The 24,491-nt window shown below is 49.2% G+C and overlaps 10 protein-coding genes across 10 annotated transcripts; 6 read left to right on the top strand and 4 right to left on the bottom strand.

Moving 5' to 3' along the window:
• Positions 1 to 497: 497 nt before the first annotated feature.
• On the top strand, positions 498 to 1,383 carry F5B22DRAFT_645087 (uncharacterized protein; the record flags this gene model as incomplete). Its single annotated transcript, XM_047978529.1, has 2 exons — positions 498 to 785; positions 883 to 1,383. 2 exons carry the CDS (start codon positions 498 to 500, stop codon positions 1,381 to 1,383), a joined length of 789 nt encoding a protein of 262 aa, XP_047832428.1.
• Positions 1,384 to 1,723: 340 nt separating this feature from the next.
• F5B22DRAFT_80838 (uncharacterized protein) lies at positions 1,724 to 4,512 on the bottom strand. The gene is made up of 2 exons (XM_047980584.1): positions 4,182 to 4,512; positions 1,724 to 4,089 (listed from the first exon to the last, which is right to left on the bottom strand). Exons 1-2 carry the CDS (start codon positions 4,343 to 4,345, stop codon positions 2,064 to 2,066), a joined length of 2,190 nt encoding a protein of 729 aa, XP_047832427.1. The 5' UTR covers positions 4,346 to 4,512; the 3' UTR covers positions 1,724 to 2,063.
• A 1,404-nt stretch (positions 4,513 to 5,916) lies between these two features.
• Positions 5,917 to 6,598, top strand: F5B22DRAFT_80780 (uncharacterized protein). The gene has a single exon (XM_047980583.1). The coding sequence runs from the start codon at positions 6,149 to 6,151 to the stop codon at positions 6,509 to 6,511; it is 363 nt and encodes a 120-aa protein (XP_047832426.1). The 5' UTR covers positions 5,917 to 6,148; the 3' UTR covers positions 6,512 to 6,598.
• Positions 6,599 to 7,195, top strand: F5B22DRAFT_80779 (uncharacterized protein). The gene has a single exon (XM_047980582.1). It carries the CDS (start codon positions 6,687 to 6,689, stop codon positions 7,002 to 7,004), a length of 318 nt encoding a protein of 105 aa, XP_047832425.1. The 5' UTR covers positions 6,599 to 6,686; the 3' UTR covers positions 7,005 to 7,195.
• F5B22DRAFT_600745 (uncharacterized protein) lies at positions 7,098 to 7,852 on the top strand. The gene is made up of 3 exons (XM_047974557.1): positions 7,098 to 7,120; positions 7,211 to 7,216; positions 7,292 to 7,852. The coding sequence occupies exon 3, from the start codon at positions 7,331 to 7,333 to the stop codon at positions 7,547 to 7,549; it is 219 nt and encodes a 72-aa protein (XP_047832424.1). The 5' UTR covers positions 7,098 to 7,120; positions 7,211 to 7,216; positions 7,292 to 7,330; the 3' UTR covers positions 7,550 to 7,852.
• Positions 7,853 to 8,984: 1,132 nt separating this feature from the next.
• Positions 8,985 to 9,631, bottom strand: F5B22DRAFT_645085 (mitochondrial chaperone Frataxin; the record flags this gene model as incomplete). The annotated part of the gene is made up of 2 exons (XM_047978528.1): positions 8,985 to 9,245; positions 9,314 to 9,631. 2 exons carry the CDS (start codon positions 9,629 to 9,631, stop codon positions 8,985 to 8,987), a joined length of 579 nt encoding a protein of 192 aa, XP_047832423.1.
• Positions 9,632 to 11,635: 2,004 nt separating this feature from the next.
• F5B22DRAFT_80683 (glyceraldehyde 3-phosphate dehydrogenase) lies at positions 11,636 to 13,486 on the top strand. Its single transcript, XM_047980580.1, has 3 exons — positions 11,636 to 11,815; positions 12,191 to 13,013; positions 13,101 to 13,486. Exons 2-3 carry the CDS (start codon positions 12,203 to 12,205, stop codon positions 13,301 to 13,303), a joined length of 1,014 nt encoding a protein of 337 aa, XP_047832422.1. The 5' UTR covers positions 11,636 to 11,815; positions 12,191 to 12,202; the 3' UTR covers positions 13,304 to 13,486.
• Positions 13,487 to 13,894: 408 nt separating this feature from the next.
• On the bottom strand, positions 13,895 to 15,684 carry F5B22DRAFT_80738 (RuvB-like helicase 2). The gene is made up of 3 exons (XM_047980581.1): positions 15,447 to 15,684; positions 15,162 to 15,388; positions 13,895 to 15,086 (listed from the first exon to the last, which is right to left on the bottom strand). The coding sequence occupies exons 1-3, from the start codon at positions 15,453 to 15,455 to the stop codon at positions 13,904 to 13,906; spliced, it is 1,419 nt and encodes a 472-aa protein (XP_047832421.1). The 5' UTR covers positions 15,456 to 15,684; the 3' UTR covers positions 13,895 to 13,903.
• Positions 15,685 to 17,975: 2,291 nt separating this feature from the next.
• On the top strand, positions 17,976 to 20,892 carry F5B22DRAFT_80650 (uncharacterized protein). The gene is made up of 2 exons (XM_047980579.1): positions 17,976 to 18,501; positions 18,722 to 20,892. The coding sequence occupies exons 1-2, from the start codon at positions 18,180 to 18,182 to the stop codon at positions 20,626 to 20,628; spliced, it is 2,229 nt and encodes a 742-aa protein (XP_047832420.1). The 5' UTR covers positions 17,976 to 18,179; the 3' UTR covers positions 20,629 to 20,892.
• Positions 20,893 to 21,205: 313 nt separating this feature from the next.
• F5B22DRAFT_600728 (PTH2-domain-containing protein) lies at positions 21,206 to 22,629 on the bottom strand. The gene is made up of 2 exons (XM_047974556.1): positions 21,832 to 22,629; positions 21,206 to 21,760 (listed from the first exon to the last, which is right to left on the bottom strand). Exons 1-2 carry the CDS (start codon positions 22,271 to 22,273, stop codon positions 21,435 to 21,437), a joined length of 768 nt encoding a protein of 255 aa, XP_047832419.1. The 5' UTR covers positions 22,274 to 22,629; the 3' UTR covers positions 21,206 to 21,434.
• Between the last annotated feature and the right edge of the window lie 1,862 nt (positions 22,630 to 24,491).

Raw genomic sequence — 24,491 nt, 5'->3', positions numbered from 1 at the left:
AAAAGATGCAAAAACGCTACTTCGAGGAAACTATTCAGAAAAAATAGGGGAATTTATGCGTTTTCTAGACAGATTGTCAAAGTATTGACTGTTGGACACAAGCTTTGAAGATGATAGGCAATGAATAATGGAGGGCGATAACTATCATGATTGGTCTAAATCCCATTATTCTAACCGGAAGAGGCAGGAGAACAATCCCGCCTCAAGATGGCATGCGACACAATTAGTTTTCCACGTGCGTTTTTGGCTTGTTGTAGATTACCTTGGCGGGTGGGTTAGCTAGTGAGCTGAGCTACTTGGCGATCTTTATCTTAAGTAGTTATTCTACCGTAAACCTAGTGCAGTGACGTAGGCGTGCGAGGGGCGGCGATTCTCAGGCAACTTTAATGCCCTTCATTTATACACGTAGCATCATCTGGAGAGGCAGCCTCCTTCGATCTTGTCTACATACAATTGGCTTCATATCACCCTCATCACGTATACGACACTCAGAAATCATGACGGCAATCAAGTTGCGGCAGGTCCAAGAAGACCCGAACCGGAAGGATATATTCGGGATCCTAAACGAGTTCATCCAGCCTGAGAGCGCAACATCCGCCTCCCAGGCCGCAACATCATTCGCGCAGGGTGTCAAGACGCCGAATGAAGAGTTCTTCTGGGGGTTCTGGGACAGCATATTCAGCACCGCCGAGCAGATCCCGCACGGCAATCCCGCGCAGGATAAGCTCGCCGTGTTCGTGCGCGAGCTGACGCTAGTACCTGAGACGGGGGATAAAGTCTGGGAAGTAAGTTCTGCTAACTAGGACCATCTCACATACATACCGGGTGGCGCTGCCGCTGCTACTGTCACTTCTTATGCAGAGTATGCTAATGTCATCACAGGCCCGCGTCTGGAGCGATTTACCCCTCCTCGGTGCATCCGTAAGAGAACGCCTTGATAAAGTCAACGGCACTGATGCGCGTGTTCCATTCCACGCATTTATAGCGCGGCTCTTACACGCAGGGGTCTCGCCCGGTTCCGAGACCACGGCAATCTGGATGTTGAGGGACGCGCTTGAGCAAGACACCAAGCCAGCCGGCGATGGGAGCGATTTTGACCGTGCGCTGATGACGGCTGCTGTGTACGTCGAATATGCCGGTGCGACGCTGGCTCAGAAACTGGAGTTACAGCCCGAACCCCAGCTCGATGAGGCGCAGCGCCGATTGTTAAAAGGCGGCGGGCTATGGAAGGACAAGAGCGGGCTCACGCCAGACAGGTGGGCGTTCTGGGGTAAACGGTTCGAAGAGCAGGGAAACAAGGCAACGAGTCCGGAAGCGAAGGGATTGGCTCTACATGCCGCGAGGTTGATTGCGGTATGGGCTCGGACGCGGGTATCGACGTGACATGATGTGGGGTAGGATAGAGAACATAGCCACCGAATGTAGATAGGTATGCAAATTAGGTACCCGATGGGCACAACTCACCTCATCCTTGTAATTCGGTCTATCTGGGTGCATTGATTGGGCTGTGGTCGATGCAATGGAGTTCGTTCGTGGCTTCGAGCGATGCGAGAGGCAGCTGGGCGTGATAATTGACGTAGCGGCCCAAATTGAAATAGTCTGAGCCCTTTTTGACGTGCATGAGAGATGCGGCGTACAGCACTCACAAGAAATGAGGGTGGTCAGCCGCACGGGCACCAATGGATATACTCATGCGTAAGACACAAAGGTTCGGAGGGTTTATGCTGCCAACGTCGTGCGAAATAATGTCTGAAGACAATGAAGACTACACTAGGAACGCACGAGGCAGCTTCACACGATCTAGAGTCTTAGGAGAAGTGAATTGTATCAAGAGCTTAGATTGTGATTGACTGTAGCTTGTAATATGGAAGAGTAGACGATTCCAAAACACCTCAAACTCCGTTAGGGTAGACCATGCCCGGGGTATATACTAAAAACACATCCAAACGCCGCCAGCGTGCATACAATACAGTCGTCAACAAGGGTACTTCAATTTTCCCAAAGCGAGATCAGGTGAACCATCAGAAAAACATTCCTCTGAAATAGCAATTGCCTATGCAGGCTCATTTCTTGCCCCATTCGTCCAATAGGTTTGGACTTTGCTTGGTCGCGTCAGGGGTACGCGTCAAGATGGCGCGGCAAGCCTCAAACCGCGCGTTGTGTTTATCATCACGCTCTGTCGTAAGATATAAGTTATCGATGACCTCAAGAATACTTAGGCCCTGACCGTTTCGAGTGTTTGGGTTGGCGCCAAGTTCGAGCAGGACACGCAATGCGACTGTTTTGCCGTGCCTAGCTGCGAGGTGAAGAGCAGTTTCGCCACTACGGTTGCGCGCTTCGAGCCTTGCGCCGGCCGAATGAACTAAGGTGCGGAGGACTGTCTCGCTCTCCTCTTTCTCGTACTTCGTGGCATCGCTACTATGAAGTACAAAAGACATAAGTGGCGTATTTCCGTTTATGTCGTACTGGTTTGCGTCGACTTTGGCGAGGATAAGGCCACGGATACATTCAAGACGCCGACTGTCCGATACCGTTCGAGGCACCTCTATCTCTTCTGAGTCGTCATACCTCCGTTTGCTCTGTCCTGGGGGGCTAAGTCTAGATTCATCGATGGGATAAGCCCGAGCGTTGTGCTTTGGAGTGGCAGGTGCGAGACCAAAATCGATTTCCGCAAGACAATGAAACCCGTTGCGGCCCTGGGAGTCTTCGTTTTGGGGATTTGGCGCGAAATCTTCGTCGACCCCAACTGCTTTGACGACAACCTTCAAGAGATCTACATGCATGTAGATCTCTTTATCTTCTATCATCGCAGCCTGGGTGTTGATTTTCGGCGTCGGTCTGGAAAGACCGGGGGCGATGCTTGTATTGGCTCCCTGCGTTACCTGAGTATGAGTGGTGGTATAGGTATTGTCGCGAGCAGGATACGGATCCATAGGCTTCAATCCGAAGGCATCCCGGCGATTGATGCGGGATATATCAGCTGTCTGACCTGGAAACCGAGCAGAATTCTTCCTATTGTGTCGCAGAGTATGATAGAAATTTCTACCATAAACATCAGTCGCGAAAATGTCAAAATTCTGAGCTCGCAAGGTATCAAGAAGCTCTGTTAGCCTAGAGCCCTCGCGAAACCAAGAATGATGCAGGACATGAAGGAACGTTTGGCCAGCCGTGTTTGAAGCGCCGAATGGTAGCCTTGGTTCGCGTGGTGCTTGGGACACAAGGTGAATGAACAGGTCTTGAATTCCATCCAGACTCGCAAGATAATGAAATACGGTATTCCCAAAGCTGTCTATCAGCATGAGGCCTTGGTCAGATATATGGCCAGAAACCTTGGTATTGGCCCACATCTTCCGTGTTGGGCCAACCTGATCGTCAACCTTGCACCAGCAAGTACCAGCTGCATGCGCCAGTGACTCGGTAGCACACCGTGAACGGTTAGCGAATAGCTCGAAATTCAAAAAGTCTCCAGGAATGGCAAATGTAGCGTCCAATGGCCTGCTTTTACCACCATCGGAAGATAAATGTTCAGGGCCATGAGAGATATCGAATGTGTGTTGCGATTCGAGGTTTTTGGGGAATGTGTATCGCTTTAAGACCTTGAAAGTCCGCTTCGCCTTACTGAGTGAAAGGAAAGAAAGCTTCTCTCTCAGGGCGCTGGTGATACTGATATCCGTGGATGCCGTGAGACCGGTGTCTTGGCGATTCGAGTTGCGTCGGCCAATGAGGCTTGGGATGAAACGTGAGGAGGTGACCTCATCGAGGGCCATCGAATAGGTGTTATTAGTAGTCAGCGGGTGGGCGAAAGATGCAGAGTCTGGCCAATGTGATTCCTCGAATGAAGAACGGTACGACTGTGTAATAGTTGTACCCCCGAGCGACCTATCTTCCGAAAAGGTGCCCTGGTTTATGTTGTGGCCAGGAGCGGTTCCACTTGGACCTTGAGAAGCCACATTCTGTCGGCCCCGTCTTCCACGAAGGCTATTTCGAAGTCCGCGGATACGAGCCTTCTCTTCATTGTCGTCTCTTGGTCGAATCCATCTTGGGTCATTGCCCAACACAGTATTCTTTACTTTATTGGCTGCATCTTTTCTGTTTTGCGGAAGAGAGCGATTAGTGTTGAGACAAGGAAGCAATTACATAGTATAGAGTGAGATGAATGGTATGGGGGATAGCAGACATACCCCGGCTTAAAATCGTCTTCCTCCAACAATTCGAGAATCTTATGCAAGGGTAGCGTGGTGAATAGGTAGAGGCGAATGAGCCTTCGTGTGCGAGGTTCAGTCCAATCCTTCGGTCGACCGCCTCTATTAGTCGACGCGCTTGCTGTTGGCGATGCCGAGTCCATTCTGTCCCTCGCAAGCTTCCAAATGAGGGTCTCTAGCAATGGCTGGCATCAAGAGACAGAAATAGTCAACCAAGTGAATTGGAACGCAAACGACATCTGATTGACAATCAAGACCATCAAGTAATGATGTGGTAGCATCCTGGATAACCTTGGCTTTCGGTAGCGGGGACGAGAACGAGTTTTGTAGATGAGATGTGTGGATAGTGAGAGGGAAGGACGGGCTGGCTGGGCGGGCTCGATTGAGGGAGCCCCTCTGCAACGGAGACTAGCAGGGGAAGAGAAAAGAGCCTCTCTTGCCCAGTATGTTCGTGCGGCACAGCACATCAATCAATCAATTAATTAACCGTTGTCAGCAGTGAGAGCTGGCGGCTACAGGACAGGTTGGATGACGGGCTTGCCGGGGTCTCGAACTGATCCAGGCCAGAATGGAAGCCCTCCTGGGTGTACCAGGCCGGCGGCTGGGTCGCATCCAGCTCTGGCTCACCCTTACATGTACATACATCCATCAACATTGTTCAGCCACAACAACGTCCCTCGAAACAAGTAATCCGAGTGAGCGATAGCGCGCTAGCAGCAAAGAGCCTCGCGGGGCAGACAGTCAGTCGTTCTGGCAATCATCCTTTGCTTCTCACGTATGCTCAGCAAGCTCGTATCCATTCTTCCTTGTTCGTCGATCGAGTTGTGGGAATCTTCACGACGAGAAAGCCAATACCATTTAACGCTTTGTACCTACCTCCAGTTATATGTACATATATATACCTATGTAAGTACGTAGTTGGGATAAGTACATAGGTATCTATTGAAGGTTACCTATGTCTCGAGGTGCTGCAATAAGGTTATTGTTTGTGAGCCCGATCATCATGGCCAAACACACCTCGAAAGGAAGGCAAGAAAAGAAGGCATTGTCCTCTCCGGTGTAGTTACTCCTCGTGTTACTATACCTACTATTATGAAGTACTCTCAGCTCAGATTCCTCTACTCCGATGGGTATCGTGTCGTGTCTGCTATGTACTTACAGTATGTCACAGCCCGACACCACTGGCACAAGATCGTGGCTATGTTGATCCGCTAGTGTATGTGGCTTCAAAGTGGGCTCATGTCGTACTCTCGACCATTGGGGGGCTGTGCACGGGCTCTCTTCCACGGCCCATATTATCCTCCATCATCCTCATCTGGTTTCTACACTTTTGTCCGGGCTTGCTTCTCCTTGAAATGCGAACCGGTCCGCCAGCGTGGTGCTGCCTGTGTCGCCCTAGGCATTCCATTCCTCCTAGGTTCCACCCCGATTTTAAGGCAACTAAAAGAGTCATACCTTACCGCGACTCTCTATCCTACTTAACCTACCAGTCACTATCCGAGCTAGGTATCCTACTTTACCTGCTTCGATATCGAAGTCTGGCGGGGTTTTCTGAGCCACACGCATCGTGGTACACCCTTTTAACCTCAAGCTATTGGTTAGCTTCGTGGCTCAAATGCCGAGTCCGCCGTCTCCGACTTTCTCAATCACTAAACTTGACTCCATAGGTTGTTCTGATTGTGGACGTTGGTTGCATCATCCTAACAGTAGTTCCGCCCTTCGTATGCTAAGTACGGTTGCTGCCAACCTACCTACTCAATCGGTCTGGTCTGGTGTAATCTTTCCAATCAGGTCCTATCCAGGCCGTTCGAGAACACCCAACTCGTTTAGTGACCTTATCCAACATGTAACGCAACCTACCCTAGGTACACGGTTGCCTTCGTTGTCCGTTCCCCTGCTTCTGATCGTCCCCGGAGAATGCCGGGAGTCTCAGTGGCTTTGATTTCATGACTACCGTAGTAAGTGGGGTTTGTCAACATCTCGGCATCGCCCTATTATCATCCATTGTCTTTTGTGCTTTGATAGTCTGTACCATGATACCGGCCGACGTAATGCCATACCTACTAGATGAACGCGACTTGTCATTTTTCTACTTTGCAATTATACGTATCTTTGGATTCAGATCCTATCGTGCCTCGGTCCGGAACGTCGGCAAGTCCGCCATTCTAAACATCCCGCCCCAACTGTGTTGTTTCACCGTCTTATACGCATCTCACTATCGTCTTGCCTCCGATTTGGGACAATCCTCATCACCCCCCCAATTTACCATGTCGACGCTGAAAAAGTTACTACGTGCAGTGATTCAATGACGATATCTCGGTCACTAGACTTGATAGGTTTTCTTTATCCCCCCTAATCCCTGGCATGCTATCATCAAAATCACTGCCACCCCCATCTATCTACTACAGCCAAGGTGGCTCAACCCGTCAAAAGGCCCTTTCTCGAATTTCCATTTTCGCGTAGCGGCTTTGGCATAGTCATCCTATGCTCAATATGGTCTTGAGTTTAATTGGTACACCGCAGTTACGCGCAAAATTTTGTTTCCTGATGAAACAAATTCTTGGCCTACACCCTACACGGCGATTTTTCTTCTGTCATGGATGGATGCAAGCGATGCTAAGTCGAGCAGATGACTCTTTTTTCTACTTCTACTTCCACCCTAAAAGAATGTTTGACGTGGCAGTTCGCGCCCATCTTCTCAATGGTGTCTCTCTCCTTATGCCTCCTCGATCTCAAGATACCTTGTACTATTTATTTATAAGGCATCAATATGCCCGTCTCAAATTCTTCTTCATCTTGTGATTTTCCCGTCATCATTTCCAATTGCCCCAGGGACTCAACACACTCCTGCCTTTCTTATAAATAGAGTTGAAAGTTTTCATCTACCAAAAGTCAATTCCCAAGGTTATCCTCTACATCTAGCGACAATTGTCAATTGACCTGAGCAAAACCAAACTTGCATTTACACCCCTGTTGCTATATCACCCTTTGACTTGAGAGCGACTTACTCGTCTCTACCGGCTTGTCAATAAGTCAATCACCATCAAGCATGCCGTACAGTACCAAAACATCAGGGTTAGTAACTATACCTTTGCTGCATCCAATGCATCCGAGTGTACATCATTCTAATGGACCTTAGCTCTTCCACTAGAGCCGGTACATCGACGTACTCGTCTTCCTCAAGCTACGATCCCCTGAGAGAGTACAGACTATCGGAGTCCACCAGCCGATCTGACGCTACTGAACGGTTCTTCGTCACGGGAAAACCCAGCCGATCAGAAGATTCAATGGCTCGCCAGATGAAACAGTGGGACAGAGATTGGAGCAAGGTCTCAAGCCGACGCTGACATTGACAATGACAATGACAAACCGGAGGGGTTGTTAGCCCAGCCAATGCCAACCCGCTGTTTGGGCATGTACGAATAAGCTGTACAATAGTTAGAATGCGACTGGCGCGGGGGAGTACGGTGTACAGGGATGGCTGGATACATAGATCAAACGGCACTTCTTTGTTGTTCTTGTTTCGGCGATCGGGAGAGCTAAGCTAGGCGCCGGCATACGGCTACCGAGATTCTGGGATGGTCAAATGTATTTCTCACTCAATGTTAAACGGAATAGATACCTGCTTTACATATGGCTGGTGACTCACTGCCCACGCATCATGGGACTCATACAACATGCGAGCTGACCCGCTTCTCCGTCCGAGTGATTGCCTACTCCATACTGTCCGGGATCTTTCCAAGCGGGATGACCATGATTTGACACCGGCCCCATGCTTCTAGCCGTCTCCGGATCTCATCCTGTCGGCGCATCCCGCCGCCCAACACCCTTATCAAATGACAAATTACCCTATTCCGGGTAGGCGAATGCGGCAATTTAAGCTGCCAACATATAAACACCTCCGGTTACCTAAGATGCCTGCATATCTATAAGCAGCCGGACGAGGTAAATATGGTTCCGGGAATAAGCGCAGGATCTAGACTTAGGATCACTCATGTGTACACTACCGGTATAGCTATTGAACCCCATGTTCGGGTTGATTGCCTGCCGGTTGGAGATAAGCTTGAGCCTCAATTCGCGACGGGTCGCTCCGTGCATGACGTGTTGTCACACACATCAGAGTTACGTTACAATCTCAAAATCCCAGAATTTTAATCCGACTATCCGCGCGCCCACTTCATCCTGCAGCCCTATGTGCTTGTTCATCTGATGGTACCCCGCTGACCTTAAAGGATCCGATGTCGGTTCTAGGATCCTGATGTCTGATGCCTGATTTGTATCATAGAACTCTGAGCGAGCTGGGACCAAGTTGAAACCAGTGATACCTGCGATAGAACGCTCGGCTTGCACCGGTAAGTGAGGTTGGTAGACCAATGGCACGTAACAAAATGCTATCTAGGTAATCATGCAAAGCATCTGAGGAATCGACGGCTTATTCCCTTAGGCAGGTGCTCTAGGCACCCCAAATACGTCCAACATCAGCTCTTTTCTCCTAAAAACATAGTAAGTTGAAATATTTGGATTTTGTTGTTCCAAAACAGGAGACAATAATAACTACTGTGGAGTGACCCCGTACCATGATACCTCATTCCCTTCAAGTTGGAGGACTCCTGATAGTACATGTGTCATTAACGCCCTGCAAGCATAAAAATCGTCACTGGCGTGTCCCAAAAGTAATATATGATACAGACTCTCTTTGTGACCTTTTAACGGGCCAAACATGCCGCCCAAAACTCCCGGCATAATTGAGGGCGCAGAGGCTCTACTATTAGCTCACCATCACTATGGCTCGCCTCTGTCAGTAGCCTCAATATCGACGCCGGTCTCGTTACGTAAGATTTCAGACAGTGACGACCCATCCCTAAGGTAAATCCAATCGCTAGTCGCTGTGTCCTGTTTCTGGTCCTGACCCTCACTAATGATCACCCAATCATAACGCTTGGGACCGGAAATAGGCGATGACAGCCAGATCTGTTTATTCGGAGGCTGCTTGTTGATCACGTATGTGCCAATGTCATTGATTGTGAGGTTCATAACCCCGGACTATATATGAACCAGATTAGCATAATGGCATATCGAGGGCAGGTGTCACCAGAGTTGTGGCAACATACACTATACTCAACGTCGATGTCGATTCGCTTGTCTTGCAAAGCCTCATATTGCAGAATGAGCTTATCAATGTATTCGTCAGCGAGCTGATGGAATTCCTCCTCGGTAATATTGGCGGGCATAGCGCGCTTGAGGTCTTCAGCCCACAGCGGCTTGGCAAGACGCTGACTGGTAGAAAACGGGCTTCGGAAGGTAGGTCGGACGGCGAGGGTTGGCTGCTTCGAGAACGCGAGTTTTCTGACGCTGGACGAAGCAGTGCTGCGTATTGCAAGGCCACGGACTGCCGTTGAAGCTAGGCGGACGACATTGGTGCGAGCCATGGTAAATTACGAGCGGGGAATTGGAACAAGTTGGTAATTGGGGTGGTATGAGTATGCCGAGTCTGTTTGGAAGTGAAAAGAGAGCTTTGGATGCTCCCAGCTTGTAACTAGTGCATGCCTAAGAGCAAGATGAAGTTGGGTTAAGAAGCAATTAGACGAAATCAAGAGCTTGGGAAAGTAGATTGGAACTACCCCAACTACGGTACCTGCTACGGTACCTGCTCCAACATGCCTGCCTACAGCTGGAAAGAGGTAGGGGTACCTGAAGGAAATCTCAAAGGAACAGCTACCTACCAAATCACCCCACATGCGAGCACTCGCTTTGGAGAATTCCCCGCGCAGCTTGAGCATACAGGTACCTAGGTGCTTACATACATAGTAGGTAGTTAGGTGCCGAGGTACTTAGCGTAATCACGGTTTAAAGAATAAGGTAAAAGCAGTACAACGCACAGCCATAACCACAAGCCTCATTGCCTTTAGGTAAGCAACGTGGCGTAAACAATCACCCCGTCTGCTCAATGAATGTCTCAAGCAAGATTGGACGAACCTATATCATTCCGAACAACTTACGAATAATCGAGTTGCCGTCTGTGATAGACATGCGGAAACCTCTTTGCTCATATAGTGGGAAATGGGGGAGATTGATTATCTTCAAGATCATGAGATTCCGAGGGTTGCAGTACCAGATCATAAACCGGGGAAAGGACCCGTTATCACGCCAACTATACTCCTCCTTTGGATGCCCAATCTAGAATACGACAGAATTACCGATCTCCTGACTGGCTCATTCTGGGCGCCGGAAGACTACGGGGAAGCTCATTTGATGGCAAAGGCTATGAACCAACCGAGTCGGGTAGGCTTACACGAGACGTCAATGCTGTAGTTAGCATTCTGCTTCATGGATGGCAGGTCTCGAGCCGTTGACCCATTGCCCCCTGATCCAAAGGACATAACGGCATGGAGCAAAATGTCTGGTCTCTCCCGAAATGCTAAAAGCCGAGCTCCCGTCGGGTAGATTCGTGAGTAGTAGCCGCATCAAAATCCGACGAGCCGCAGTAGGTTCCGGTCGTTTTCGTAGTCTGGGGTAATAGGGCTGCCCCCGGCCCAGTGGAGAGTGACTTTAAGTATACTTGCTGTGAAGTCTCATGTGACATGCTCTATAGCTAGTGAAGCTACTCAGGAAGCTCAAACTGCTCATGAGTCCATGAAGATGTTTAGATTTTGAGATCACTACTCTTGAGCGATTTTCTCGCACCCAACCGTAAGCAATATCTGAGTACGGAGATTAATAATGTTGACAAGTTGACTCGACCAGCCGGTCCTCGGCGGAACGTATAAAATCCAATAATAACACTGTGCCGGCTCAGCGCTGTTAGTAGTACCCTGATATATACCTTCACGCCAGAATGCCCGAAGTCTGGCCGTAACCAGCAGCGGGACTTTTGCGCCCATACTGATTTCTTAGACAGTCGTTCAATTTGACTTCATCAAATACAAAGAAACTTGTTAGTTAAATAAGGGGAGGTATTGGAGGCAAACAAGAGATATTTGGCAACATCCCGAGCCCTTATGAATGGTTCGATTGCCACTGTTGCGTCGAAATCAAACAGAATGAGGGCTACCTTCAGATGGAACTGTGACGCACTACATCAGGCAAGGATCTGATGTACCTCATAGGTACCGGCCGATCAGGGTGTACAGTGACGGACTCCTGGAACTGGTAGCTCGTGGTATTATGGAGGGGCAGACAGAGCAGGAGTTGCGTGTTTGTACGGATGTACCCCACCATGCCAGCCGCGTGCTGGCATCTGCTGGTGAAATACCTACTATGTACACTGCAAAAGGCGCTGCAAAAGGCTGGACAGGCCTAGCACGGCCTACCGTATCGGCATAGCTCGCCGGCCTAGAGGGGCAGTAGCGCTGTCATTAGCGGATTATGTCGCTCATGTCGCCAATTACCCCTCCAACAAATCAACTGGTGTTCCTCGTACCACATTGTAGCATTGTAGCATGTAGCACGCCCGCTGAGCAACTCTACACCTCCGTCTCGCGGACGGGCTATTTATTCCTTTGCCCTCCTCTTCCTCTTAAAATCTCTCACTTGCCTTCTTCATCTTCCTACAAAACCAAGCCAATTCAAACCCTCGCGCTTTGTGTCTGAATCGAAATCTCCAGTCAGTCCATGTAAGAGTTACTCCCGCCATCGTTTCCCCGTTCCCTTTGCAACCCCGCCATTGCATCACAGATATTTCCATGGCAGCACAAGTCGATTACCCCTCCATAGCTCAACTGTCGTGGGCCCGAATGGTTCTCAGAGACGCAAACAGTCCTTATTGGGCTTCATTTGCTTTCGTCACCTAGTCCTAGTTTTGCTATCCGTTTGCCTTGTTTTCAGATCTCCCGCATGCCCCTCCAAAGTTTTTTTTCTTTTTACGAGGCTTCTTTTGCCTTCCTCTACTAGCTTATTTCTCGCTCTTCCCTTCACCTCTTTCCTTTCCTCTTCTCTATGTAATTCTTTACAAGAAATCACCTACTAACATCCATACTTCTTGTCTATAGACCTAGAATATCATGGCTATCAAGGTTGGTATCAACGGTTTTGGCCGTATCGGCCGTATCGTCTTCCGCAACGCTATCGAGCACCCGGAAATCGAGGTCGTTGCCGTCAATGACCCCTTCATTGAGCCCAAGTATGCCGAATACATGCTCAAGTACGACTCCACACACGGACTCTTCAAGGAATCCGTCAGTGTTGATGGCAATGATCTCATCGTTGCCGGCAAGAAGGTCAAGTTCTACACTGAGCGCGACCCCGCTGCCATCCCCTGGAAAGATACCGGCGCCGAGTACGTTGTTGAGTCCACTGGTGTCTTCACCACCACCGACAAGGCCAAGGCTCACTTGACTGGTGGTGCCAAGAAGGTCATCATCTCCGCTCCTTCGGCTGATGCCCCGATGTACGTCATGGGCGTGAACGAGAAGACCTACGATGGCAAGGCCGATGTCATCTCTAACGCTTCTTGCACCACAAACTGCTTGGCTCCCCTCGCCAAAGTCATTCACGACAAGTATGGCATCATTGAGGGTCTCATGACCACCGTCCACTCATACACTGCCACCCAGAAGACGGTTGACGGTCCTTCCGGCAAGGACTGGCGAGGTGGCCGTGCTGCTGCTCAGAACATCATTCCTAGCAGCACTGGTGCCGCCAAGGCCGTCGGCAAGGTTATCCCTGAGCTGAATGGCAAGCTTACCGGCATGTCTCTGCGTGTGCCTACTTCCAACGTCTCCGTTGTCGACTTGACTGCCCGTCTCGAGAAGGACGCCTCTTATGACGACATCAAGGCTACCATCAAGGCTGCTGCCGAGGGTGAATTGAAGGGTAAGCATCACCCGCCCCGGCGTATAGTGTTTTGCTCTCTTAAAAAGGAAAAAAAAGAAAGGAAGACGCTAACAGAGATCAATCCAGGAATTCTCGCTTACACCGAGGACGAGGTTGTCTCCTCCGACATGATCGGCAACACCAACTCTTCCATCTTCGATGCCAAGGCTGGTATCTCACTGAACAAGAACTTCGTCAAGCTTGTCTCTTGGTATGACAACGAGTGGGGCTACAGCCGACGTGTGCTCGACCTCGTTGCCTACGTTGCAAAGGCTGACGCTGGCAAATGAACTTCTAAATTGTAATGGGTTGAGAGAGTGGGCTGGTTTCTCATGTGCCTCGCAGATATTTCCTTATGATGCTACTATAGAGATAAAACTAGTAAATATGGTCGTCGCTGGTTAAGGAGTCGGATTGTGGATTAAGAGGCGTTGACAAACGTAAAACAAGACTCCAATATGAATTGATGATAATAGAAAGAATAAGGATTAGTTTCACTTCACTGTGCAATCGTTATGGGCTGAATCTGTACAGGGAATAAATATATGTGCTGTGTGTGTATAGGTGAAAAATCTCCCATTACCACATTTTCACGGTAGACTGGTGAGCAAATGAAATACTCCAAAGGCCATATTCATGCTATAATCATTTCCTTATGGCTCTATTAGAAGTACATGCCGAAGTCTTTCTAACCATGGTATGCCAGCCCATCCCAGGCAGTGGCCTCGTATTCAGAAGGAAACGAAGCGCTTCTTGACCGGCCATTCTTTTCAAATCCATGAAACTCCAGTACGAAATAAAACACAACGCCGTGACCCCAGATACCCTCTCACACGCTTCATGTTTCGCGAAGTTGGCTCACGCATTCTCTAATCCCACGCCGAATCAGTTTAGCTGATCTCCATCGCGTCGCCACCACTTTGTCCATTCTGGACGGAGAAGTCCACGGCGCCGTTTTCACCGATAAGTCGCTTCTCGGACTGCGCGACGAAGGCAACGCTGCGAGCTGGATCGTAAAAAAGTTTGAAGGAACGCTGCACGTCGTCGACGGTAACTTGGCGCGCCTTACGCTTGCTACAGACGAGCTGTGATGTTGTGATCAGGTTTGAAGCGTATCTCAACCCGGTCTCCTGACCGATCTTGGTGAGTAGTGCTAGAGCGTCCGCCGAGATATCGACCTCCTCCTCTTGAGCGCGGATTCCCAGGATTTGTTGGATTTCTTCGGGGCTATAGGGCTTAGTCTGGATAATGACGACGCGATCGAGGAAGTCAAGTGGCAAGCCGTGAGGACTTCGGTAGTCTGTTCCCCGAATCTTGGAGTTGCCTCGGTTGCTCGCCATGATGACGATGGGCGCCAAGTCGTCCTCGAGCGCTCGGTTGATGTAGCTGAAGCATTCAATGTCCAGCATGTGGACCTCGTCAATAAAGAGCACACCCGGCACGATCTCGGCCTTGCCCTCTTCCTTCCACTCAGCCACCTTGGTGTCAATCTGATCTCGGATCTCGCTTCGGATCTCGCCTGTATCACCGCTGAAGAGGGCCAAGAAGCCTTGTGTGCGTGAGTTGATGACGTCGATCTCATGGAGGGTGACTGTATGAACGACCTCTTTTCGCTTCTGGAGCTCGCCGTCGGGGCACTGAAGAAACTTAGTGTCAACGCCCATGGCGTCGTAGTCGCGACTACGCGCGTAGCTTCGCCCTAGCTTTGTGATTTTACCGCTGCTTTTGTCGATGCTTATTATGTCGCCCGCCATGACGCGCTCTTTCGTCATCGCGTCAATCATCTTCGATCCCATATCGTACACAGCTTCCATGTCCGTTGTCTTGATTGTGAGTTTTCCCTGCTTCGCGCCTCCCGTTACGCTCCGGTCGATCTGGATCTCGACTACTTCGCCCTCCATCATCTCGGACTCTTCCTTGATACGGACGCCTATCGATTTGCGGAACGCTTGTGTTAGAGCTTCGGTTTTCGACATCTCGAGGGAGAATATTTCAGATGACGCAAGGCTGGTGAATGGAACGTCGGGCCCGAGAGACTGCGCCATGCCCATTGCTATAGCCGTCTTGCCAGTGCTGCATGACAATGTAATTAATATCGGCGGGATACGTCTTTGGCATATCGCATGGCTACACAAAGAGAAATCTTACCTCGGAGGACCGGCAATCAACACGGCCCTACCAGCAATCTTCCCAGCCTTGATCATCTCTAATATGACGGCAGCTGCTTTGCGAGGCTTTTCCTGACCAACAAGCCCTTGCGACGCGGTTCGAGGTTCTAGCGTGTCCGCATCGACGCCTAGGCCTCGGATGTGGGAGTGGGCGGCGATCAAATTCATGCCTCGAAGCTCCTTCGTTTCGCCAACAGTGACGACGGGCTGGCGTAAGGAGCTAGGTAAGCTTGATTCCTTCGATGTCTTGGGGGTTCGAACTTACAGCAGCCATCTTGACAATTATCCCAATTACTGCGTGTTGAAAGTATTATTTTAGAATAGTATTGACACGATATCTTGGTCTAGATGTTGGGACCGCGCAGTTTAAATGTCGTGAAGGATGATGGAAGGAGAAGGCAAGCAACACGAAAATTATTGACCCTTGCATACAACTAGCTGGACGCACCTAGGTAGCTATGCGCAGATCGCGACAACGTGTGGCGTAGGTATTGGGGCAATGGTCCTCACTATGTGGCTGTGCAGGCTTTGTGTGGCACACTGAAATATGGAGAATGGCTTCTGGGAAGTTGGCATAACTAAGTATTCGTCGGTACCTAGTTTTGGGACAACTTCTCAGCCCTGGCTCAGCTAAGCACTCTGATTCCAACTCAAAAAAGCGGTTACGGAATTGGATTTGTTACATAGACACCTATAGGGTATGGCTCTTTCTAGTAAATTCTACTAGGGTTTGTAGGTGAATCTCTAGGTGGCTTCCTAGATGCCGATATCGTGACCGAGATTGTCTCGGTGACCGGATTTTGGACTTATGTAGTAGGTAGTGCAACTTGACAAGTAATTTCTACCTACATCAAGGCCTTGAGAGGTGTAGAAATGTGATAGATGACGTTTGGCTAAGTTGGGTACCCAGAGTTCCACCTCCATCATAGGAAACATCTTTTCTACCTAGCTATTATTAATATACCCATTGTAACAAAGCAAAACACAATATCTAAGATATCCTCATTCTAAGCTTAAATGATTATAATACAAAACTAACTCGTTAATAATTTTAAGTCTTGATATGATACAAACTGTTGATTCTACTAGGTATATATACATCAATAGGTGAAAAGTAACTCATCTATGCTTATCCTTTTCTTTGTTTTCATCACTTCAGAAAAGGTATCTGCATTTGCCAGGGGAGTGGGGAGGACCACATCAACCATTCCTCTCCGTCCGACAACGATGGATGCTCCGTACTTAGTGTTTATTCCTTTGCACAAGTAACATACTGTACCCTACCGAGGCGGTGGAAGAAAAAACTATCACTTCTATAGGTGCAAAACGTAGTTTAAGAGTGCCAGTTTTATTTTACACCGCCTCGCCTTAGGTAGTTGTAGGTAGGTAACCTGAAGCAATGGGAGCGATGATTTGTCCCCGCCTTATCATCGCGTTTATGTGTACAGCCCAGGTGGCGTCATGTGCATCTGAACATGTGGAGTACAGATTAGAGTATCGGTATCGCTTTAACTACCATTTCACCTCCGTGACCTGCCAAGACTTTAAGTGACCAATCAGAAGCATAGATATCTCTTGAACTTGTACTCAACTTAAACAGATAACTGCAAGTACAGAAAGCTACGCTGATCTTGCTGTCCTTTGGGTGACGGCCTAGGTAGTGGCAAAGTTGATTCACTAGCATAGCTAAGAAGAAACATAGCCCTTGATTAATACTGGGTCAACAAGGTCACGGAGGTGAAATAGTAGTTAAAGTGATACGGGAAGGTACCTTATGGTAGCTGCAGTCCGTTGAAGGAGCCGACCGGTAACCGTTTAATTCAGCCTCTTGGCGCCTGATGTGTTTTAAAACAGTCGGGATCCTGCCATCTACATGTACGCTACCCGAAACGTCCAAGACCTGTTCCAGAGTAATTACCTAGGGAGTATAGCTGAGGAGAGACATTCGGGTGACTCATCTCGAACACGCCTTTGAAAATATCTACCTACATATGTATACAGAGTATATATATATATCTACGCTTTCGGCGGTGCGGACACGTGCAGCGGGTACCTAGTAGGTACATATTAAATGCGAGAAGTGCGGCTACACCAACACAGTAAGATACATCGATCGGAGATGTTGTGTCTCGTGGGGTTGATTGTGCTAGGTATCATGGGTTAGATGGTAGATATATGTAGATGACCAGTACATGTAGGTAGTTCGCTATGTATCGCATCTCATAGCATCTGCTTAACCCTTCGATGGCACGTAGGTAATGTGTATTCCATGGTCGCAGCGAGGTTGGTAGGTTACCCAGGTAGCCGTCTTCGGTGCATGACTTCTACACCTCACCACTCTAAAGATTCATTCTTTTTCTTTCGCGGCTGCATAGTCACAGGGAAACCTATACAACCAACCCAATCCATTACATCAATGGTAGAGTCTCTCGGAATTTGCCTCCTTGTTTCGCTCCTGTGCCCAAATAAATAAATATTGGCCTCTCCAAAGCTCACACCTTCTACTGGTATACTCCTTTCCTTTCCTTCTTTTTTTTTTTAATTTTATTTTTCTACTTTCCTTCGGCTTTTCTCTATCATATTACCCTAGTAAACCGCCACCCTCTAACCCTGCGCGCTTCAGCCCCGGCCATCTTGTCTCGAACTTCGCAAAAAAATCACATTTACCCTTGCGCTTTCGACCTACTCTTAGGCTTCAATGCCAGAAGCTATCGCGACTCCTGCTGCTACCCGATCTAAACATCGACCCACGACCCCAACAGAGCGCGTCGCAACCCCCGCCTTCAATTGCAAACCTTGTGCCGAAGTCGACTTCTTTCTCGCCGTCACCTTCCGCGTGTCACCTGCACGGCTATGCCCTACCCTTGCTTGCTAAGGTCATGTAGCTAGACGTTGTTGGTTCAGTACATTATTTGTCTATAATCGTGGCCGTTAAAGTGTACTTGGCAGGGGAAACGCAGAGACTGTCTCCGTTGGCGCGGTCTAGCGGCCTCGCAACATGGCTTACAATCAATACAATGTTTATGCCGACGATCGCCGATCTTCAAACACGCGCCGGGAGTCGTATAGGCCAAGCGAACGATCATACACTGCCCAGCGTGATTCACGAGACGGTAGATATGTGAAGGAACCGGGCGAGATCCGAAGCCCTCACGAAAACCGACCCCCCCGCGAACACCGCCGCGATAACGAGTCACCAAGACCCAACAATGATGCCACTTCCAACCCTTCTGAAGGTTCCCGGCGCATACCAAAGATCTCGGCAGCAAACCTGCCCAACAAGCCCGGTGATGGGCCACGCATCAACCGAATCAATATAGGTAAGTGTGGGTTAGTGGTGATGGTCTTGCATGGATCCCAAGGCTTTGTACCTTTGTGCCCTTTTCTCGCAATCTACGATACTAATCGACTAGGGTTGTGGTCAATATGATCATCTTACCTAGCAGTAGCGTTATATCTCGGTCGGTGGGATATACGAAACTGAGTTTCCTACTTCGATACACCGTCAACGAATAAATTGTTCTTTGCTAATGAGAATAGTCACAGATAAGCACATAGCTACGAACCCTAGCCCTGCTGGCAACTCTACCGCCATAACAATGCCGGATGCAAAAAACCCTAAGCTTCAAGAGACATTCCAAAATGCGTACAGCTGGGGGGAGAAGCATCATAAACGTCTTCTATTGCGCATACGCAGAGATAAATTGGGGCAGGAGCGCGACCAACACCGACAAGAAAATCAAAAATTTAGCAAGGGCGCCGACAAATATCCACCATATCGCGATCATGTTTTAAATGAGAAATTTGAGTCAATATATCGTGCTGTCGACGATGAGACACAGGCTGTCGAAAACGAGTACCGCCGCGACCTCGAACGACTCGTCTCTTCTTTGATGACTACTTCAGAGCCGGCGACCGTAAACCGTCAGGATCCAGTAATTGCTGCCTTAGAGGCCAAAGTCGAACAAGTCTCTGAACAAGCCGCCAAACAAGCTGAACAAATTCAGAGTCTCCTCGAGGAAAACAAAAAATTCAGCACTCTAAAGTCGGAATATGATGCACTGAGGTCCGACCATGATGCGCTGAGGTCCGACCATGATGCACTGAGGTCCGACCATGATGCACTGAAGTCACATTACAAGGCACTAGAGTCAAAAATATGCACATGCGAAGATAAGACTCACGAGCTACAGTTGCAACAAGCTGATATGACGTCTGAAAACGAGAGCTTGAGAAAACAATTAGAGGACCTTCGAGATGATACCCAGGCTCATGACGTGAAGCTAGCTCAAGTAGCCAAACAATCGACAGATGCAGCCAAAGCTCAGCAAGCTTCAATCGAATCTCAGAAAGTATTTGTAACAGGGCTGGAGGAGCGTATGGCAGGCATAGAAGCCAAACTCGACGACTTCAAGGACTATGGCGATATTAAAGAAAAGGTTGACGAGCTAGATATGTCTACGCTGATGGAAATCTACTCGGGATGGGGGGATAACACATACAATCTGAAAACCCTACTGGCCGAGTATTCTGAACATCGTGATCAAAACGGCTGTTCTATTTCCGAAACCTTTCGGTCGCTGAGGCAAACAGTAAATTCATTGCGGGTTGGCCTAAGCAACAGCCCACTATCTCACGTCGACACACCTTCGCTGACTGAGACAATTAAAAGGGTCGTTGAGCCCGAAATCGAAGCTGCCAAAACTCTGATAGAGACAGACAACAAGATCCTGTGCGAAGGAAGGGATCGCCTCATTGCTTCGATGATTGACGCTCTTAAAGCCCGGGTCACTCTCCTGGAAGACCCAGCATTGGGTCATTCGGAACTCAGTAACCGTGTTCACTCACTTGAGCAATGGAGAGTCCAGTGCGACCCTAGTATGGATCGCAGCCAAGGGCTAAATCTGGTAGAGCGAGTTACGCTCCTGGAGGGAAAAGAGTTTGGCCACCACATTGATCGGATTGATATTACAGTCAGCAAGTTGAGTGAAGATTATGATGCTCTCAAAAGCGATGTCAGCCGATTACCAGAACAAGACTGGGTAGAAGACCGCCTACAACAAGTAGCTGGCAGCTTCGGCATATATTCTGAGATTGTCGATGAGGCGAAAGACTCTCGCCGCAAACTCCTTGCACTAGAATTAGCCTTCGTCAACCTGGAATCCAAATATCAGAACTTAAACACAAAACAACTGGCGGAACATATTGTACGGTTGACAAACCCAGGCATTGAGCAACGACTGGGAAGACTCGAAACTAGGTCTGAGCAGCTTGAAACTAAACTTAGTGGAAGCGATAGAACGACCGCCTATCACACAGAACAATTGAACTCGCTTTTGAAAACAGTGAAGTCGATTGGTGAGAAACGGACAGCATCTCCTGGACAGCTGGACGAGTCTGTTAAAAAACGAAGGTTTGAGATTAACGGTCGGCACCCCTCATCCTAGATTAGCTGGCTCGCCTATATCTTGATGGGAGACAAGATATCGCATGGCCGAGCTCGCAATGCTGACTACATATGTTGGGGAGTACATATGTAGAACGTACAATCAAAGGAAGAACAAGCTTTTCCTGGCGTTTTAGACATACATGTCCCCTCAAAGCTCAAGATACTGCTGCTATGCGCTTGGAGTTCGGTAACTTGTCTCTCTAGATCTTCACGCTGCCTCCCCTCTTTTGTTTTCCATTTTGATACGAATATACCCTCCTGCGTTTCGTGTTTTCTAGCTTCTTTTGCCACAGGTTGCTGGACGATGTAGTTCTTGATCATAAATGCGGGCACTCGGTCACGGTTGCAATACCAGCGTGTAATAGGGCACAAGGAACAAGCTGGATGGATTTTGCATTTGGCCTAGGTGGCTTCACACTGCATTATGATCTACAAGAGGGGTGGATCAATGCCTTCACGAGATAGATAGAATCGTCCTGGGTTGTAGCGTTCAGGTGAGCTCGGGCACATACATCGAGGAGGCATATGGGAAAAAATACCCCCAATGCGCGTAATAAATTTGTAAAGATATCAATGATCTTTGTTATGACTCTAAATGTTTGTCGTGACTTGGTTTTTAACCCGGTTTTATTGTACACCCAATGGCGATCAAATAACTATGATGTCACTGGTAATTGCCATCAGCTCCAAGATAAGATTACCTACTCAAGACTTCAGCCTCATGGGTGCCATGAGTGGCGGCACTCATGCTCTCACGAGATGAATTCTCCGTGGGCTCTTGGATTCTTGTTGTGTCGAGTATGCTCATAATAACTTCAAACCTCCCGTGATCTGGTCTACAAGGCTCTTGGGTGCCGGCCCAACGCCAAGTACCGTCAAACTGCCGGGGTCAATCTGCGTACGTCCAGCATCCTGTATAACCTCAGCTGTGACCCCCAGGCTCCGCGCCTTGCCCATCAACGTAAGCAGCTCGTCCTGCGATTTGACTTGGACAGCGATCTTCGCCTGTCCGAGCCTCTCCCATCGCTGAAGAATCTTAGCTTCGGCTGACGTGGGCCGGCGGGCGGCACTCCGGCTAAGCGTCTTGTAGCAGGCTAGTGTGGCATGGGAGCACTGCGCCGCGATTTTGCCTACCGACATGGGTATTGTTAAAATCACGACAGAGCAACATTAACTGATTGTGTGGTGGAGCTGAACTCACCTTTTGTCATGCCGAGATCAGTCCGCACGACGAGCACTAACTTGCACTCCTCGTTGGGGTTGCTGCCGGGATTCACGGCGGCTTGTCTGGGATGGGCGGTCTCTGCTTCTCGCTTTGCGCTCTTCGCCTCGGCGTCTACATCATCGCCCGCCTGCTTCTTCTCGCCCTCGTCTTTCCGGGGACCTGGCGTCCGCAAACCCTGCTTCGTATCTGCTTCCGCGCCATTCGCCCAGTTCGGCGCGTGATCTAGGACGGTGTCGTCTTCGTCGACATCGGACTCGTCGCTCTCTATGGGGTCGTTGAGCGTCCTCTGCCGCTGTGACGTGAGTGAAGGCGGCACGATGTACCCCCTTATTGAGTAGATTCCGAGTCCAAAGCCAGAGAAGAATGCGACGAGAGATGTCGCGATGAGCGCCGTTGAGAGGCTGGTGGACTCGGCCATCTGGGTGGTAGGTACGTAGTTGGCGGGGTGTAAATTAAGTCAATTGGCGGTTGAGCTTGCTGTTTTTTTTTTTTTTTTCCAGAGGGGACTTGAACGTGATTTCTTTGAGTTCCTCGGGTCTCAAACGCTATAGAAACCGGCAAGGCACTTTAAGTGCGTTTTGAATTTTGAAAGGATGGAAAAGGAGGACAAAAGACTTAATGCGTCTTCATGAATATTAGCAATGCCTCTATCAACTTTTTTTTTCTTGTTGTTGAAACAATTGCTTGCAAGTAGATAGGTAGATATATAGAACTTATGTAATCATGTACCGGGGTAAGGTCCATGGCAGATCGATAGGTATGTAGGTACTTTTCCATCTTGATTGTATTATGTAAGTTAGTGCCCCACGTATCACGTCAACGCGTGTTGTCGGCAACTAGCCAACGGGGGTTCAGCCCAGCTACGCCAAAGAGATATGCTGTACAGATAAGGTACCGTACCTTGTATGTACCGGTATGTGAGTTGCGTGGGGGAATAATTCCGCAGATGCGGTGTCGTGACTACAGCATTGCATTCCGTAGAACGATATTAGATAGATTATATTAGAGACAACTGACGGTACAGTTTCGAGTGGAAAAGATGCCTAATTACTCAAAATATACCACTCCAGCGATCCTTAAGCCAACGTCAAAATTCTTCAGGAACAGGTACTTGGCGAATAAATAAACTAGGTAGGTATGCAGCTGGCAACTTGAAGTTCAATATCAGGCAGAGAGAAACCTACGAAGTAGCTATCAACAGCAGTAGTCTGTTTTACTTTAAGTACACAAGGGACCTAATCGAAGTATGTACAACCTGCTCGCCTGGGATCCATCGAACCTACTTCGTGCCTCTTGCATGCTTGGGATCAAGCCACACGCAGATTGGTAGCTGTAATTCGTCCAAAGCCCCGCTCAGCGGAAACGAGTGGATTCGCCCCTACCACTGCTTAGCCGTTCAAGCTCAAGATAGGTACTGCCTGGCCCGCTTGGCGCCGGTTCTCTGGCTCTTCTCTGGAGGTTAGATACCCCCCTTCGCGTCGCCAGCCCACCCTTTCGTTTCGCAGTCCAACCCGACCCGTTGTTTGCGTGACTGACTGACTGATTGAAGTTCCCCCAGTAGTCTTCGCGCTCCAAATCCTCTTCCTCTTTAGTATCTAAGCCAGTCTCGGCCGCTGCTGGTTCTCGGGCCCGGCAATGACCCCAACCCTTGTTCTACAGTAGGGTCTTGATCTCAGCGCTAGCGTAGGTCCAGGCGGGTACCCAGGCCCAAGTAGGTAGGTACACTACCTAAGCTTCCACTGTACCAGTCTGCTGTCTCAACCTAAAGTCCCCTTCCCTGCCTTGCCTCAAGGGTTTGGGTTGATCTGGCTTGGTCTGGTTTGGTTAGGTCTCTTCTGTAAACCACGCGCTGATCCCGTCGCCTCGCCTGCACCCGGCGGCACTACAGACACGGGCATCCTTTCAACACCGCTACAACTAACTATCTATTTACCTACACGGGCATACTTCCCTACGCCAAATAATACATTGCCTAATTATATCCATCTATACTACCCAGGTACATATACCAACTACTAGGTACCTAGGTAGGTAGGTAGATATCTAGGTATTGGCAGTCACTGACTGACTGATAACGCGGGCTAAAAAAACATACCCATACCTACCTACAATCGTACATCGCATCACATCTCACATACCTATCGCGGCCGTCAATTACACACTGCCACCGTACTTCGGCAACCCGCATACAACCAACTGCAAACAAGAACCTTTGCCATTCGTTTACCTTTGGGTAGGTATGTCGCGTAGCTAGATACTCACACAACAGTGCAATATACAGTACCTAGTGTACGCCTGGCCTATCTGCTATCACCCATACCATCCCGACCGATGACCTAAGTTTCCCAGCCGGGATTGGTCGTCTCCTCCAACCTCACCTACCACCACCACCAGACCAGACCAGAATCTCGGCCGCCTTTGTATCCCTACCTGCATAAAACATCTTCACCCACGTACCATCTTTACGATCCCAGGCACGTCGACCGCTTGTTTCCCGGTTATTGTTGCTCTGTTGCCGCTTCCCCGGGCGTCTGGGATAAACCGCCGTCGCCGCCGTTTGAGCCACGATCGGCGGTCTCGATTCGCGCCATACACTCGGTTCTTGACATCACACCGGCTCGCCAACTGTATGCCCT

The sequence above is a fragment of the Xylaria bambusicola genome (assembly GCF_022495145.1).
Source record: "Xylaria bambusicola strain CBS 139988 unplaced genomic scaffold F5B22scaffold_13, whole genome shotgun sequence".
Lineage (NCBI taxonomy): Eukaryota > Fungi > Ascomycota > Sordariomycetes > Xylariales > Xylariaceae > Xylaria > Xylaria bambusicola.
Note: the sequence above shows the minus strand (reverse complement) of the source record. Positions and strands in the feature narration are given on the sequence as shown.

Excerpts from the sequence above, each read along its gene's own strand:
- F5B22DRAFT_600728 (XM_047974556.1), bottom strand. The coding sequence starts at position 22,273 with ATGGCCGAGTCCACCAGCCTCTCAACGGCGCTCATCGCGACATCTCTC. Across the intron at positions 21,761-21,831 it reads TGATCTCGGCATGACAAAAG|GCAAAATCGCGGCGCAGTGC; the intron begins GTGAGTTCAGCT and ends CCATGTCGGTAG.
- F5B22DRAFT_80683 (XM_047980580.1), top strand. The coding sequence starts at position 12,203 with ATGGCTATCAAGGTTGGTATCAACGGTTTTGGCCGTATCGGCCGTATC. Across the intron at positions 13,014-13,100 it reads TGCCGAGGGTGAATTGAAGG|GAATTCTCGCTTACACCGAG; the intron begins GTAAGCATCACC and ends AGATCAATCCAG.
- F5B22DRAFT_80780 (XM_047980583.1), top strand. The coding sequence starts at position 6,149 with ATGACTACCGTAGTAAGTGGGGTTTGTCAACATCTCGGCATCGCCCTA.
- F5B22DRAFT_80838 (XM_047980584.1), bottom strand. The coding sequence starts at position 4,345 with ATGGACTCGGCATCGCCAACAGCAAGCGCGTCGACTAATAGAGGCGGT. Across the intron at positions 4,090-4,181 it reads GAAGACGATTTTAAGCCGGG|AAAAGATGCAGCCAATAAAG; the intron begins GTATGTCTGCTA and ends TCCGCAAAACAG.
- F5B22DRAFT_80779 (XM_047980582.1), top strand. The coding sequence starts at position 6,687 with ATGCTCAATATGGTCTTGAGTTTAATTGGTACACCGCAGTTACGCGCA.
- F5B22DRAFT_80650 (XM_047980579.1), top strand. The coding sequence starts at position 18,180 with ATGGCTTACAATCAATACAATGTTTATGCCGACGATCGCCGATCTTCA. Across the intron at positions 18,502-18,721 it reads CATCAACCGAATCAATATAG|TCACAGATAAGCACATAGCT; the intron begins GTAAGTGTGGGT and ends TAATGAGAATAG.
- F5B22DRAFT_80738 (XM_047980581.1), bottom strand. Across the intron at positions 15,087-15,161 it reads TTGATTGCCGGTCCTCCGAG|CACTGGCAAGACGGCTATAG; the intron begins GTAAGATTTCTC and ends ATTGTCATGCAG.
- F5B22DRAFT_600745 (XM_047974557.1), top strand. The coding sequence starts at position 7,331 with ATGGACCTTAGCTCTTCCACTAGAGCCGGTACATCGACGTACTCGTCT.